The 15,122-nt window shown below is 40.0% G+C and overlaps 1 protein-coding gene across 1 annotated transcript in view; it reads right to left on the reverse strand.

The window, feature by feature from the left end:
• Positions 1 to 7,267: 7,267 nt before the first annotated feature.
• Positions 7,268 to 15,122, reverse strand: part of LOC108792506 (rab9 effector protein with kelch motifs-like) — a 55,103-nt gene continuing 47,248 nt past the window's right edge. Inside the window, exons 16-18 of the mRNA XM_018563298.1 lie at positions 12,691 to 12,775; positions 12,484 to 12,588; positions 7,268 to 7,440 (exon numbers count right to left, since the gene is read on the reverse strand). Coding sequence (XP_018418800.1) covers positions 7,336 to 7,440; positions 12,484 to 12,588; positions 12,691 to 12,775 — 295 coding nt within the window. The 3' untranslated portion in view covers positions 7,268 to 7,335. The remainder of the gene's footprint in view (positions 7,441 to 12,483; positions 12,589 to 12,690; positions 12,776 to 15,122) is intronic.

Here is a 15,122-nt window from a genome sequence, read left to right on the forward strand (position 1 = left end):
CTAGGGCTTAATTTTTCTTTGCAGGCAAAATGCATTAAAATGACAAAACCCAATAAACGTCCATTTTCTAATGTTAATCATTCTTTATTCTGAAAAAACATGGTCTGCAAAAAAAGGGACATTTTATTGTTAATATCCCAATAAGCAAAAAATTCAAGCTGGATTATGTTTAAGATAAAAAGATAATGAAGTGTTTGACACCGACATGCATGTAAATGTAAAACCTTCTTTTTTTTTTTTTTTCATTATTAATATCATTATTACTGCCAACACAGCGGATGTCTGGTAGATAGAAGTGTCAAACTGTCCACGAGTAGCGTTTCCCTTTGTCTACATTGTGGTCTGTTTGTCTGAGGAACGTGTTGTCACAGATAACCCTAGCTACATTATAAATAGCCTGCGAGTATGCATGCTTTCAGATCAGTTTAAAGGTTTTGGGGGCTTATCAGAAATAAGCAAATGTTATGAATAAACTTTGCAGCACACCAGCAATGACTCCCAAGTGCTCCTACTTTAAAGTTCTGGATACCCTTAGTCCAAACTGAAATGGCCAGTAAGGCAGAACAAGGTGTTTATGAAAAGGGGTGGATAAATGAATGTGGATTTCCCAAGCTAAGAATACAATATGTCATTGATGAAACTTTAAAAAGCTAGTTTTGGTTACCCTTCTTTTCTGGGATATACCGAGACCTATTTATAGGTATGCATCAAATTGTTATAGGGTAGAACAGATACAAGGGTACAAATTTGGTCATGTCTTTATGCAGATTTGTGTATAAAAGAAGCTTTGTTACTTTTTGAACTTGTTCAATTGAACACATTTTCTACAGTAATATGTTCAGTGGTTTCTCATTGCAGATATAGCTGAAACTTGGATAATATAGATGGAAATGCTTGCATATACTGTAACAATAGTGTGTTTCTTGCAGGCATATGATATTTTAACCGTTGCAATGGGGCTACCCCCGCACTGCAAGAGTTATGTGCTCATATGTTCTAGGGAGCTAAAATAAAGATATACTCGCCTGAATCTCAGACCACTACTCAGAAATCTACATGTGCCTTCTTGAGGAGGGGACCTTGCGGGCGCTGCAGGATCTCAATCCATTGCGGTGTATTGTTACAAATGGTTTGTTTGGGGACTGTGGTCTCAACTGCCTCGATATCATTCACTAGCTCCTCCCGTGTAGTTCTGGGCTGATCCCTCACGTTTCTCATGATTATCCTTACCCCATGATGCAAAATTTGTGCATGGAGCTCTATACGGAGGGCAATTGATGGTTATTTTGTATTCCTTCCATTTGCGAATAATCGCTCCAACAGTTGTTTCCTTCTCACCAAGCTTCTTGCTGATAGTCTTGTAGCCCATTCCAGCCTTGTGCAGGTCTACAATCTTGTCCCTAACGTCCTTTTGACAGCTCTTTGGTCTTGCCCATGGTGTTGAGATTTGAATGGAAGAAAGATTCTGTGGACCGGTGCCTTTTATATACATAAATAGTTGTCATTAGGAGCACCTTCTTAAAGTGACAGGACTAATCTGTGTACCACATAGCCAGTCTGTGGGAGGAGCCAGAATTATTGTTGGTTGGTAGGGGATCAAATACTTATTTTACTCGCTGATCTGCAACTCCATTTATAACATTTGTATCGTGTGTGTTTTCTGGATTTTTGGTTGATATTCTCTATCATTTTATGACACCTATGATAAAAATGATAGACCTTTCATTTCTTTTAAGTGGGCAAACGTACAAAATCTGCAGGGGATCAAATCATTATTTTCCTCACTGTATATCTTTGCTGTTTTAGCTGCCTAGACAAAACGAGCGCCTAACCCTTGCAGAGTGGGGGTATACACATTGCAAGGGTTACGATTTCATATGGAGTTCTTCTTTAAGAAAACAGTTGATTGTAAATGTTTACACTGGATAATGGCAGTTCTAATGGTTCCATAACACTGCCCTTTTAGAGATGAAGTAAAAAGCAAATGATGACCAAATTTGAAGTTCTCTTCTATGTTACAATATAACCTAGCTGTCTACTGGCTTGCTTAGGTTCTTCACTGAAGTGAACTATACTTGCCAACTTCGCTTAAGCTATGGATGGGTATTTGTTACAAGACAAACAAGTTCTTATTCAAAAAGGATGGTTTAGCCATGGATCCTGCCATGTTACCCTTTTGCTATGTAAAGTTAACCGATTTTAACTTTTACAGTTTCAAAATCTTGTGCTGAATATAGACCTACAGTATAGATAGCCTAAATACCAAAACCAACTACTATCACAATCAAGGGATTGAGAATGTGCAATCATTGTAATGTGTTCAGTTCTCTACAAGCCACATGACAAATTCCTTGGCAGTAGATTGAATTACCTGCTGTCATCTTACACAAATACAAATGCAGAAAATCCCCGACACGTTTTCTCTATTATAGCCTGTAAGGCCATGCCAAAGGCATCTACCTCGGATAGATGCAAATTCATGTAACAATACAGAGTTCTTGACCATGATGCAATATTTCGGATTTGGTAATGGGTGCAATATTTGGGCAAAACTGGGAATTTTGGAGTGACTATGAACATTCTTCTATAATTATCAGAATGAGATGTATTTACCTTTTTGTAAAGCAGAACTCCAGCCAAAAGAAAATAGCCCATTTTAAGGATATTACAAAAGAAGCCTTCAATACAGAGCTGCTGTACTTCGATTCCTTTCCATTCAGTGAAGGACACAACAAAGATTTTAGATCTTGAACTACTGGGTTATAACCCTAAGATCCTTGCGATGTCCTCCAGTGAGCTCAGTGAATATAAAATAACTGCCTGGAGTGGAAGCGTGTCATGTAGCCATTCTGTGACTCGTATATAATAGGTTTGGGGCAATAGACTACATGTAATCCCTGGAACAAATGGCACATGCATTAGGGGAATGGTGCACCCTTGTGCAGACTATTTTACGGGGAATTTAGACCTGCAAGTCAATGGAAGCTCTTAATGCCTTTTACTTGGCTTCATTCTCCGTGATCCTTACAAAGTGCTGATTTGAGGCCCAACACTTGATGGGTGAAACTTGGGTTTCATATTGATGTTGGTTTTGCACTACAATAAAGACAGACACAACACATGGAGGTTTGTAAACAAACTCTGGGTTAAAAACAAGACATTGGGTTCTTTAGAGGGGTGCAGTGCTTTATTCTGGGCATACATTAAGAATGAAAGTGCTGGCTGCCTAATGGTGCTGCAGAAAAGGAGATTAATTCTAAAGTGCAGTTATCAGTTAATTTAAGTCTGCATGTAGCGGGCACAAATCATACAGGTGTTTTTGCTTTAGTGTCTAAAAGTTCTGACGATGCTGCTTTTAAGTGTATAATTATTTTTCATGACAGTGTTCCCTTTTGCATTACATCAGCAATCTTTTCTCTTACATGCTACAGTATCCTAGTAGGAAAAGAGCTAGTGTTGATTCATCTAGTGACCTGACATTGCCCTGAACCAGGGTTCTCTTGCAGCCTTACAGGCAAAACATCAACATCATCAAGAAGTGTACTGTAAGGAGAATGTTAATATCTAATGAATATATCATTTATGAACTAACTGCTCATTGCAATGTATGTTTATCTTGCCAAAGTACTTTGTGGAGCACGTTCCCTTCAGCACAAGTTTTTTTGTATTGCACACTCGCATTGCCTATACAGAATTCCACCACAGCGGCAAAAATATTACAATATTTAATTCCTGCTTTCTTTGGATAAATCATTTCTTTTTAATGTTCCAGTTTCTTAAAACATCTTGGCTTTCAAAACTAGGTTACTAGGTGTTAAGCTGCAAGCCTCTAATATGACATATAATTCTTTGTGGAATAACTTCAATTTGTGCACAATATCTAGAAGAAGAAAAATACAGCATACAGTTTCATTTAGCCGCAACACTGTGTGCAGCTTTAAAAATGTTTTTGAGAAAGTTTCTATGAAATCTTTAGAAATGTATTTTTCCCTTCATAACAGGGTAAAATATAGCTCTTTTGAAGGAAAAACATGGTATGAATGATTTGTGGCTCTTTTTTTTTTCTTTTTAATGTAACCTTTTTGTGTGCATTTTTATTTAGTGCAGTTTGGGTGAAACTGTGTGCGTGTGTATATAAAATGTGTTGTGTATGCTGATAACACCTAAAAAGCTATGCCTTCATCAAGTTCTCTTTTTCTGTTTTACAATGTAAACTCTTGCTGGCATTTAGAAGTTTACCCCCCCCCATATTTTATTTCTGTAAGTATTATTTTTTATTACAATTCTGGTGTAACTTCTGAAAATGTGTAAAATAAATTCTTTTATGTGCAACCTTTTTGCTTCTCAATTTCTTCTAGATAGGTTTTCCTGCTTTTGTGTAATGGGACTGAATAAGTTAACATGGTCACTGCATCATCTGCATATGTTCTAGTAACAAAGAACAGTTGTAAAAAGGCACAAAACACATTTTCCAAAAAAAGAACAAAAACAAAGTTTAATATTTAAAGGAGAACTATGAGGTGAGTGCTTTTCACTCACCTCATAGTTGTAGCCAGCCTGTGACAATGAGACTGTCACAGGTCGGCTCAGTAGATCGGGAGTTGAGCGAACACATACCGGCGTTCGCTCACCTCTCGATCCTGTCACAGCTCTCTGCGTGACAGGGTAGGGGCGGTATACTGAGCCTAGGGTGATGGGAGGATGCTAGTTTGTGACATTTCCTTGCTACTAAATATTCCACAACCATCTATTAGTGGTATTATAACAAAGTGGAAGCAACTGGGAACAACAGCAACTCGGCAACAAAGTGGTAGGCCACGTAAAATGACGGAGCGGGGTCAGCGCATACTGCGCAGAAGTCGCCAACTTTCTGCAGAGTCAATAGCTACAGACCTCCGAACTTACAGGTGGTCATAATAAACTGGCCACTCTGTGTGTGTGTGTGTGTGTGTGTGTGTGTGTGTGTGTGTGTGTGTATATATATATATATATATGTGTGTGTGTATATATATATATATACACATATTTAGCTGGAGTTCACATGTGGTAGCAGCTGCCCGGTCTACTGCCTAATCTCACATTTTATCCCCCACCTTCATAATGTGCATAACAGTTCTCATTCTTGAGGCGGTTTACCTTCTATTTTACTATTGTCCAACTTCCTATTTGTAACAGTAATAGGCAGTGGGTTTGGTTTACTAAAAGAGTAGTAAATGGTAGCTAGGCTGCAGATTATTAGATGACTGAGGTGAACAGAAATTCATTTTATTCAGTAAGCTAAATAAAATCCCAGTTACTTTAGTAAATCAACCCCGGTGTGGCAATGTCAGGCATTTGATAGGGCATCAAATTTAAAGCAACAGCTTTTTGCTTCGATTTTTTTTCTTTTTAATTTTGTTACACTCGTGTTAAAATGTACATGTTGGGCCTGAAAATTACTTTAAACCTTCACAATCTATTTTCTGAAAGCAGAGAATAAAAATAGTAGAAGTTGCATTTTTTTATTTTATTCCACACAGTAATTGCAATACTGTTTATCAAATCTTTATTTTCAGTAAAAACATACATTCAAATGAACTTTAATGCACACAAACACAATAGAATACCTAATTTTCGGTAAAATATAAAAGATTAGGTTGCATCGAGTAAATGGATACGAAATATGTTTATCTTCAAAATGACATCTGTGGAATAGTGAAAAACGTCTTCACCCAAAATTGTCTACAGGCAACACTTTAAAAGCCTTATCATTTTACAGTTGGTGCGTGATGGACCTAGAATCATTACGCTCACTCTGGCTATCCCCTCTTAGCTGTGCCCAGAACAAGCTTACCCATTAGCACGTTTCTCCTTACAGTCTGTTTCTGTGACAATTCAAAATTATATGATTTCCCATCACTCTGTACTGTAAACAATGGTCTTTAGGATATACAGTAGTTGGGGTTAATCTCCCCAGAAGGGGCACAGATGGTAATTTAAAAAAATGGCTTTGGCTTTACATGCGCCCTAAGCTAAGGTTTGTCTGGATGTCATACAAACCTGAATGGCTTGGTACAAGTATTCTGCAACCCTTAAACTGTATGCTTGGTCCCTATTGGGGGTCAGCTAGTGTTGGAGCCACGATTAGCCTGACGGCCAGGGAAGAAGCCTTTTTCAGGAGGTTTACAATGGCAACTTTCATACTTAGTCCTGAGTTCCTGAAGTTGAGCTGTGGCCTTCACCCTTTTTACACTCAGCTGTTGCTAGAGAGGCTGCTATTTATTATGGGCATGGATCAGCAGTGAAGGAGTTGTAGGTCCTAATCAAGACTTTTTAATGAAAGTGTATCTAAACCCAAAAACACAAATGTACTGTATTGCAGCTTACCAGTTCTTAATAGAGGATTTGTTTTCTATTTCAGGCTTTTTATGATCACCTGGTAATCCAGCAAATAATACTTCCACCGTAGGTTTGCCATGCTCAGTCACTCCACTGCATCTATAGAGTGAGCCATGGCTGGACTTGCACAAGACTTCCTTTCCTTTACATGAAAGGGGGGTGGATGAGTAGTCTACAGGGACTAATGCATCCACCACATCTAAGGACTTACAAACTGCTGTATATTACATTTTGTGATTGTGCGTTTAAATATCATTTAAAGGAAACCTGTACTGAAAGAAATACAAAGGCTTCCATTACTGACCACCTACTAGTTACCTGACTGGTTTCAGTTGGTTCTGAGTCACTGACCTGAAACAAACATGCAGCTACCAGTCAAGGTTTGGGCATCTATTGCTTTTTGTTTATCCATGCCAGTGGAACCATTAAATATAACCAAGTTCACATTTCAGGTTTCATTGTAGGTGCCCTACGGCTTCTTGAAAATGCAACTATCCATGCATATTAATGTTCTCAAGAAGGCAGATTGCTGCCTTGTGGCCCGACACTTAAAGTATGGGGGAAAAAAATAATAAGCATTCCATTCCTTGAATGGTTCCCATCAGCATTAAAATGATCCCATATTACATACAAATACAAAACAAAAATGCTCATGTGTAGGAAGTGTTGGATAAGCATATCCTTTTCAAATGACAGCTGCTGAGGGAGGAATCCAGATATAAACATGTGCTTGAAGCGTTCCACTCATTTGGGATGTTTACCGATGCTGGAAATCCTAACCTATTTAATAATGCTAAAATACTGTATGTTTCAGTGTAAGTTCATCATATAATACACATTTCAGATATCATTTCAGGATTTATATCAGAAATATTTCAAATGCCTTTCATTTAACATACAGCTGAAAATATTGGATTAAGATTTTCCTTTATACCGCTGACGTGAACATTTCAGTGTTCACATTCCTTTGAACTGCTGCATGATAGAAATCAACTGCTGATTGCGTTTTTCAATCATTTGCTGCTCTTCTTTCAACTTCTTCTGCTGTAGAAGAATTTCATCCTGAGTAGTAATTAGAAGACATTTGTGGATTACACCATACAGTTGATTATTATTACAGATTTACATTAGACGTGATTTAAAGTTGTCAAAGATGAGCAAATAGCTAAATGATTTCAGGGGTTAGTGTTAAAATATCTAACTCCCCCTACCCAAAAAAATGTAATATCGGTTACCAGTCCTTAAAGTGACACTAGACCCGGGAGTTAAATCTTAAAAATGCTTTTAAGTACCTTAACTATTAACAAAAGTAGGGCTGTTACTGTTTAAAATTTGCGTGTTCGATTAATCGAAAAACATTTTAATCGATTAATTATAACGCACATACAGATCCAACTACATTGGCCTATACACATACAGCACAGCAATGAAGTAATAAAATGAACTAGGATCACACTAATCCAGCACGTTATTAATCTCACGTGCCCCACTCAATATGGCCGCCGCTTGATCCTAGTTCATTTTATTACTTCATTGCTGTGCTGTATGTGTATAGGCCAATGCCTTGGCTGGAGCTCATGCAGAAGAACTTTTTTGTGCAAACCTCTTTAGTTGTAAGGAAAGCGGAAGTCAGGCGGTCCCAGAACTCGATAAGTTTGAACTTTCAATCGATCAGAATCTTATTTGTGGGTCACTCGGCTGTAGATCCTCAAATCATCTCTGAATTGGTGCTGACACTGTCCTTACTTCTGAAGGGTGGCTTCTTTTGTTCCCCATGGTCCCTATGTGTGTTGTAAAAGTAGTCACCACTCCAAGCTCACTCTGTGATGGACTACAATCTCATGTTTAGTTTACTCATTTGTATTGGGATTGTAGTCCATTTACTAGGCTGTTCTTACAGCTTTGTTCGTCTGTATCAAATCTTCTGCAAGCAGCTGCAGAACTCTATGAACCTGAATAACATCCTGTGCCCCCCCATGTACACCAAGAAAAGTATTTTGCAATAAGTAAAAGGTCCTACTTTTGCATGTTTTGGGCATAGGTAACTTTACCTATCCTCTGCAGATATTTAAACAACAGTTTGTCTTTTTTCTGCCAGATATTGGCAATACCATAAAAAAAGAATGGTGTATACAGCTATAAAAGCATCCAGTAAAGCATATACACTGAGTGGCCAGATTATTGGAGCGAGTATCATCAAAACAGCAGAATTTGTTAAATGTTCAAGAGCAGCTGTTGTTAAAGTGTTTAAAGACTGGACTGTCAGCCGAAAATCTGGGTCTGAACGTGCAAATTGTGGCCGTCAGCGACTAGTCAATGTTAGGGCAGAACGGAGAGTGGATGGACTGGTATAAGACAACAGAAGGGCAACAGTGCATCAAATGACTGTAGATCTTAATCAGGGATCCTCTCAAATGATCTCTGAACGCGCTTTTCGCCGTACACTGCATCGTATGGGATCTGGAAGCCGAAGGCCTGTTCCAAGACCTTTGCTCTCTGCAGTTAACAAGATAAAACGTCTCCAATTTGCACAGGAACACAAGGATTGGACAGTCGAGCATTGGAAAAAAAGTAATGTGGTCCGATGAATCACGTTTCCAGTTGCATCATGCAGATGGCAGAGTGAGAATTTGGCGGAAACAGCATGAAAGCATGCACCCCACATGCATGAGTACAACCCTTCAAGCTGGTGGGGGCAGTGTTATGGTTTGGGGCATGTTTTCCTGGCATGATTTGGGCCCTTTAATTCGTGTGGAACAACGTCTGAATAGCACAACATACCAAAGTATCGTTGCTGATCAAGTTCATTCTATCATGTTGATGGCGTATCCCAATGGAGATGGCTTCTTCCAACAAGACAATGCGCCATGCCACGGTGCTCGTATTGTGCAGGAGTGGTTTCAAGAACATGAGGGAGACTTGACCTTGCTTAGGTGGCCCCCACAATCACCAGATCTAAATCCAATTGAGCATTTGTGGGATGAAGTTGAAAGGCAGCTGGTTCCACAACCATCAAATCTCACAGAACTGGACAGTGCTATTCATCAGGCATGGTGTCAGATTCCTCGCATCACCTTTCAACATCTCGTGGAGTCAATGCCAAGAAGAATCGCGGCAGTATTGAAGGCAAAAGGTGGCCCAACGAAGTACTGATGGGGTGGTCATAATAATCTGGCCACTCATGTATATAGGCATATGTGGCGATTTAAATGCTATTCTATAAAGTTGTTACAGAATTTAAAACTAGTTTGGCGATAACTTCTCACTCTATCTTAGTCTTGATTGACGTCCGGAAAGTTTAGACCTGTTGTCGACTGAATTGTCTTGGTTGCCATGGCAACTGTATTTTCTTCTTAGCAGACTGGTTCCTTTTCTATATAGCATCGCCTTCTTAAAACAGATGGTAGTTACATATAATCACTTCCATTATATGTCCAAAAAGCAAGGTGTTGATATTTTATGTATTTTTTTTTATTCTTCTGTGGTCAAGCGTGCATCCAGGACTGCTAGTGTATAGCACAAATTATATAGTGTAATTCATTATGCCATTATAGTGAAGTCTTTGTAATTTATGGCCTAACTTCCTACCATCTGAAACATTGTACTGACCGGGCAGTGGAATAAATCTGAATCAAATTTGAACCACTGCTAGCAAACCAAGGCTGCTCCCTTTTTTTCTAACACTTCTGATATACTTGATTATATCCCTCACTAGTGGGATTCACTAGGTCTGTAGAGTGCTAGGTGTGTTAGGGTATGTTTAAGATCCACTCTTGCCACAGAACTTCTGGGAGAATGTCCTTTGGACAGATAAGATCAAACTGAAACTTTTCGCCAAATCAGCTCTATGTTTACAGACAAAAAAAAGTTTTCAAAGAAAAAAAAATTACCTTTTGCAAAACATGTTATGTTTTTGGGCAGCTTTGCTGCGTCTGGCACGTGGTGCCTTGAATCTGTGCAGGACTCTCCTTGATACCTATCAATGAATTTTGGAGCAAAACATACTGCCCAGTGTCAGAAAGATCTGTCTTAGTCGCACTTCCAACAAGATAATGATCCAAAACACACAGCTAAAAGGCACCCAAGAATGGCTCAGAACAAAACTATTCTGATGTGGCCTTCTACGAGCCCTGATCTGAAGCCTATTGTACATCTATGGAAAGATCTACAACATGCAGTCTGGAGAAGGCACCCATCAACCATGAGACAGCTGAAGCAGTTTTCCTTGGAAGAATGGATCAAACTATGTGCAGAAGTCTCACTGATGCCTCGTTCACACCAGATGCAGTGCGTTCCGGCCCGATTCTGGCCAGAACGCACTGCTTCGCATTGCGGCCGGCTCACTTTTTTGTGGGGTAGGAGGAGGCGTGGCGGTCCATTGAAGTGAATGGCACCGTAGCCATTCACTTCAAGCACTATTTTGTTCGGACCGGACCGCATGCATAATGTTCCTTGCGATCCCGTGCAGCCGATCGCATTGCGGCCGGAGGGCGTGCCTACTGTGCCATTCACTTCAATGGACTGCCAAGCCCCCTCCTGGCCCACCAAAATGTGAGCCAGCCGCAATGCGAGGCAGTGCGTTCTGCCCAGAATCGGGCCGGAACGCACTGCATCTGGTGTGAACGAGGCCTAATAGCTTCAAAAATCGTTTGTTTGCAGTGATTAGAAAAATCACAAAGATCATGCAACAAAATGAAAATTATTTTTGTCTGCTATTTTCATTTGTCTAACTATTTAAATTATAATACAAATCAAACACAGATGCCAATAACATTGGTCAGTTTCAAGTCATACGAGAGAAAATTGTGGGCTGTTTTCCTGTAAGGCTATAGACAAATGTGTCCACATTTGTAGTATTACCTGTTGATTCTGCCAGTAAGTCTGTTTGTTTATTTTTCACTTCCTTTAACAGACCAAGCCGTCCAACAAAAGTAACAGTTAAGAAGGCTGAGACCTACTATTTTACACTGACAGGCGTAAATCCCAAAAGGAACCGTTGCTGTAACTGCTTGGAAAGTGATAACTGGAGTTTGGGTTTAATTTGTTAATCACCTATGTGGGGTACATCTAAATAGACTAGTCCATCAAATGCTACCCTCTCCACAGGTTGATAATGCTGCTTTCCAAGGGTGGCTATGCTGCTCCTCTATAGATACAGTGGAGGAGTGAGTGTAGCCACACTAAGGCAGGAAGTGTGTTAGTGGCCAAAACACCAGGTGAAAAAGGAAACAAAAGCTTAACAAAACTCATGCATCACATCTATGGACTTGTAAGATACAATATATCAAATATTTGTTTTTGGATTTAGATGCGCTTTAAAAGCACTGCAATAGTGCAAAAATAGCTGAAGATCCTGCCAGAGATCCACTGAGCTCCCAACTTCCTGTTGTAAGATGGCAGTGCTGCTTTATCAGCTCTGTGAGTGTTTTCTCCTGCTGGACTATAAGACTATCCCTACCCCTCTTTTTCATTCTCTACATGAAAACATTTTTTTCTTTCCCAGAAAAGTAATGCTGAAGCATTGGCTCACAAGAGCCTGCCCTAACACTGAGGGCTTCATTTCAAAAAGTTCCTATACTCGTCAGCACCATCTAGGGGTGCTAGTGTTGTGCAAATAGCATCCACCTAGCAATACGCTGGGTGGAACTTTTATAAATGAGTGTAGGAAAAGGGCACTTGAGAGATGTAGTTGTAGGAGCTTGCAACAAGAAACTGACCAAGGACACCCTGTTGATTCCTTCTCCCAGCAGCTGACTCTGCAAGAACTTTATAATCCTGGTGATGACATCACAAGGAATAATAAAAGCAAGGTAAAAAGAAACAATATTCTGGGGCATGCTGTCAAGTGGGAGAGGGAGGTTGGGTGTAAATGTGGCTCATGGCTGGAGATCTATGAGTAAATGTTATGACATTCATGTTTCCTAGGTGATTCAGCACACCTTAAATTGGTTAAATCTCACATTTTGTTGTATAGTTGTGTATAGTTGTAAGCGAAAGCAGCCAGGGCAAAGTAATCTCTAAACACAGTATCCTGCTGACAAGACAAAAGTGCTGAAGCTATGCTGGCGTATCCCTCTACCCGTGTAGATTCTTGCAGCAACATACCCTCAGTTTACTGATCTCTCGTCTTTCCTTATCGTTTTCCTCTGCTCTTGCTTTGAGCCAAGCTTCGTTTTGTGTCTTATGTTTTTCCAACATTTCTTGGAGTTCCTAAACATGTATTCATTGAATAAACAAAGCAATGTTTAAAATAACCTTCTAAAAAATTCAAAGTCTCTTCTTTCAAGCTAAGTAAACCAAACCGATATAAACCTGTTGTTGAATTTTATTTTGCCTTTTAAATTCTTCCTTTTCTTGATAAAACGTTGCTTTCTCCTGTGCAAAATTTGCCCTTTCGCTAAAAGAAAAGAAAAGCATGAGCTGTATTTTGGATTGTACTAAAGAATCAAATATTAAAGAGGACGTAAAGACAAGGTTAAAAAAAAAAAAAAAAGCCCCCCTGGAGTATTTAGCGTGCACAGCATATTAACACAATATGGTAGACTTACTTACCTGAAGCGATCCCCTCCAGCGTTGTAATCCTCCCTCAACTGTTTTCCTGTGGGTTTAGCATCTTAAGCCCTTTGATTTGGCTGGCCAGCATGATGTAACTTGGGAGTTACTTCATCATGGCATGCTGGGTCTGTGCGCTGAGCTGCGCATGTTCAGCGTACAGAAAACAAATTCTGACAGGTAAATAGAAACTTTTATGGCAGAAGAGACTTACACAGTCTCTTCTACCATAGAAAGACTACCAATCAGCAATTTGGGGGGGGGGATGAACCAAATAACATGACAATCGTTGCCTCTTTGGAAAACAAGATGGTACATGCTTTTTATGAATTGTTGTACATGACAAAAAAATGTGTAAATCTGATAAACCTGTTTTCTAATCTAGACTTTCATGCCTGACCCTGTAGAAGGTCTTATTTACGTTTCTTCACTGCAGTCAAGCAATACAGTCTCTCCTCCAATTAAAGACACAGAAGCTCACCTCTAGGCTCCCTCCTCCAATTAAAGACACAGAACCTCCCCTCTAGGCTCCCTCCTCCAAGTAAAGACACAGAACCTCATCTCTAGGCTCCCTCCTCCAATTAAAGACACAGAACCTCACCTCTAGGCTCCCTCCTCCAATTAAAGACACAGAACCTCACCTCTAGGCTCCCTCCTCCAATTAAAGACACAGAACCTCACCTCTAGGCCCCCTCCACCAATTAAAGACACAGAACCTCACCTCTAGGCTCCCTCCTCCAATTAAAGACACAGAACCTCACCTATACTAGCTCAACGACAGTTTAAGGTACTATTTAAAATTGATTTACATGTATTTTTAATGAATACATAACTGGATAAAACTGAGTCTTTTATATCTTCCTACACATAGGATTCAAAGAGTTTACAGAAGCAAGATGATCTTTGCCCACACGGCCCGCTGTCACAGAGGTAGAAATGCCCCCACCTCGGGAACATCAGTAATGGGGGAGTAGGGATGCAACTAGGGCCACAGCCCCTCAGCACTCTCATAATGTAGTCAGTAGAGCTTGGCTTTCAGTTTGACAGCCAGGCCCCGCTCTGGACACACAGCTCCTGTGTGAACACTGTTTGCAGCCCTCATTCATAAATGCACTGTAATAATATGTACTATTCTCTATGGATTGAGATCTTAACTCTGATTTGGCCATTCCCAGGACATTACCATTGTTGTTTTTATCGCATTCTCGTTTAGTTTTGTGTTTATGTTTGGGACCAGTGTCTTGTCTAAAAACAAATTTTCTCATAGCAGGAGCAGATTGCCCCATGTTTTCCTTCAGATTTTCCCTGGGCCATTCTGTATTCAGTCTACTCTTTACCCTCAACAAGCCTCTTAGGTCCTGCTGCATTGAAACATCCCCACAACATGATGCCCACCACCAGGCTTCTCGGAAGGGATGACGTGCACTACTAGGCTTATGCCAAACATAATGTTTAATCTGATGGCCAAAGGGCTCACATAGGGTCTTAGACTATAAAGCCTTCTTACAGATGATCTCAAAGTCTCCTTCATGCCTTTCTGTAAACTGAAGGTAAGATGTCATTTTAGTTCTAGTTAACAATGACTTTCTATTTGTCACTCTCCCATACAGCTGAGACTATTGAAGCACCTGGGCATCAGCTGTTGTATGCATAGTCTCTCCAATCTCAAGCACTGAGGCATACAAGTCCTTCAGAGCGGCCATAGATCTCTAAATGGTCTCCTTTCATTCGTTTCCTGCTTGCAAAGTCTCTTGCTTATGATGGTAGACAGCCTGCTCTTGACAAATATACAGATGTGTCAGACTTTTTCCATTTCCTAATTAATGATTTAACTACGTTTTAGGGACATTCAGTGACTTAAAAATGTTCTTGTATCCATCCCCTGACATGCTTTTCAAAGACCTTTTCACAGAGTGAAGTTGGCCATACACCTATAGATTATCTGCAGATTTTCTATGGTCAGATGGAAAAAGTGCAACAGATTCCTCCATCTACGCTAAACTGTGTGGATGGAGGAATCTCCCGCTGGGCCAAGCTTCAGTACCTGGTTAGTCGGCCCTGCTGGCACTCAAAATCCCTGAACGATGCCTGCATCCAATCAGATTGTTCAGGTATTTTGAGAGCCAGCAGGGCCGACTAACCAGGTACTGAAGCTTGGCCCAGGTGGAGATTCCTCCATCCACACAGTTTAG

This window comes from Nanorana parkeri, unplaced genomic scaffold (assembly GCF_000935625.1).
Source record: "Nanorana parkeri isolate BGI_ZX_2015 unplaced genomic scaffold, ASM93562v1 scaffold651, whole genome shotgun sequence".
Taxonomy (NCBI): Eukaryota; Metazoa; Chordata; class Amphibia; order Anura; family Dicroglossidae; genus Nanorana; species Nanorana parkeri.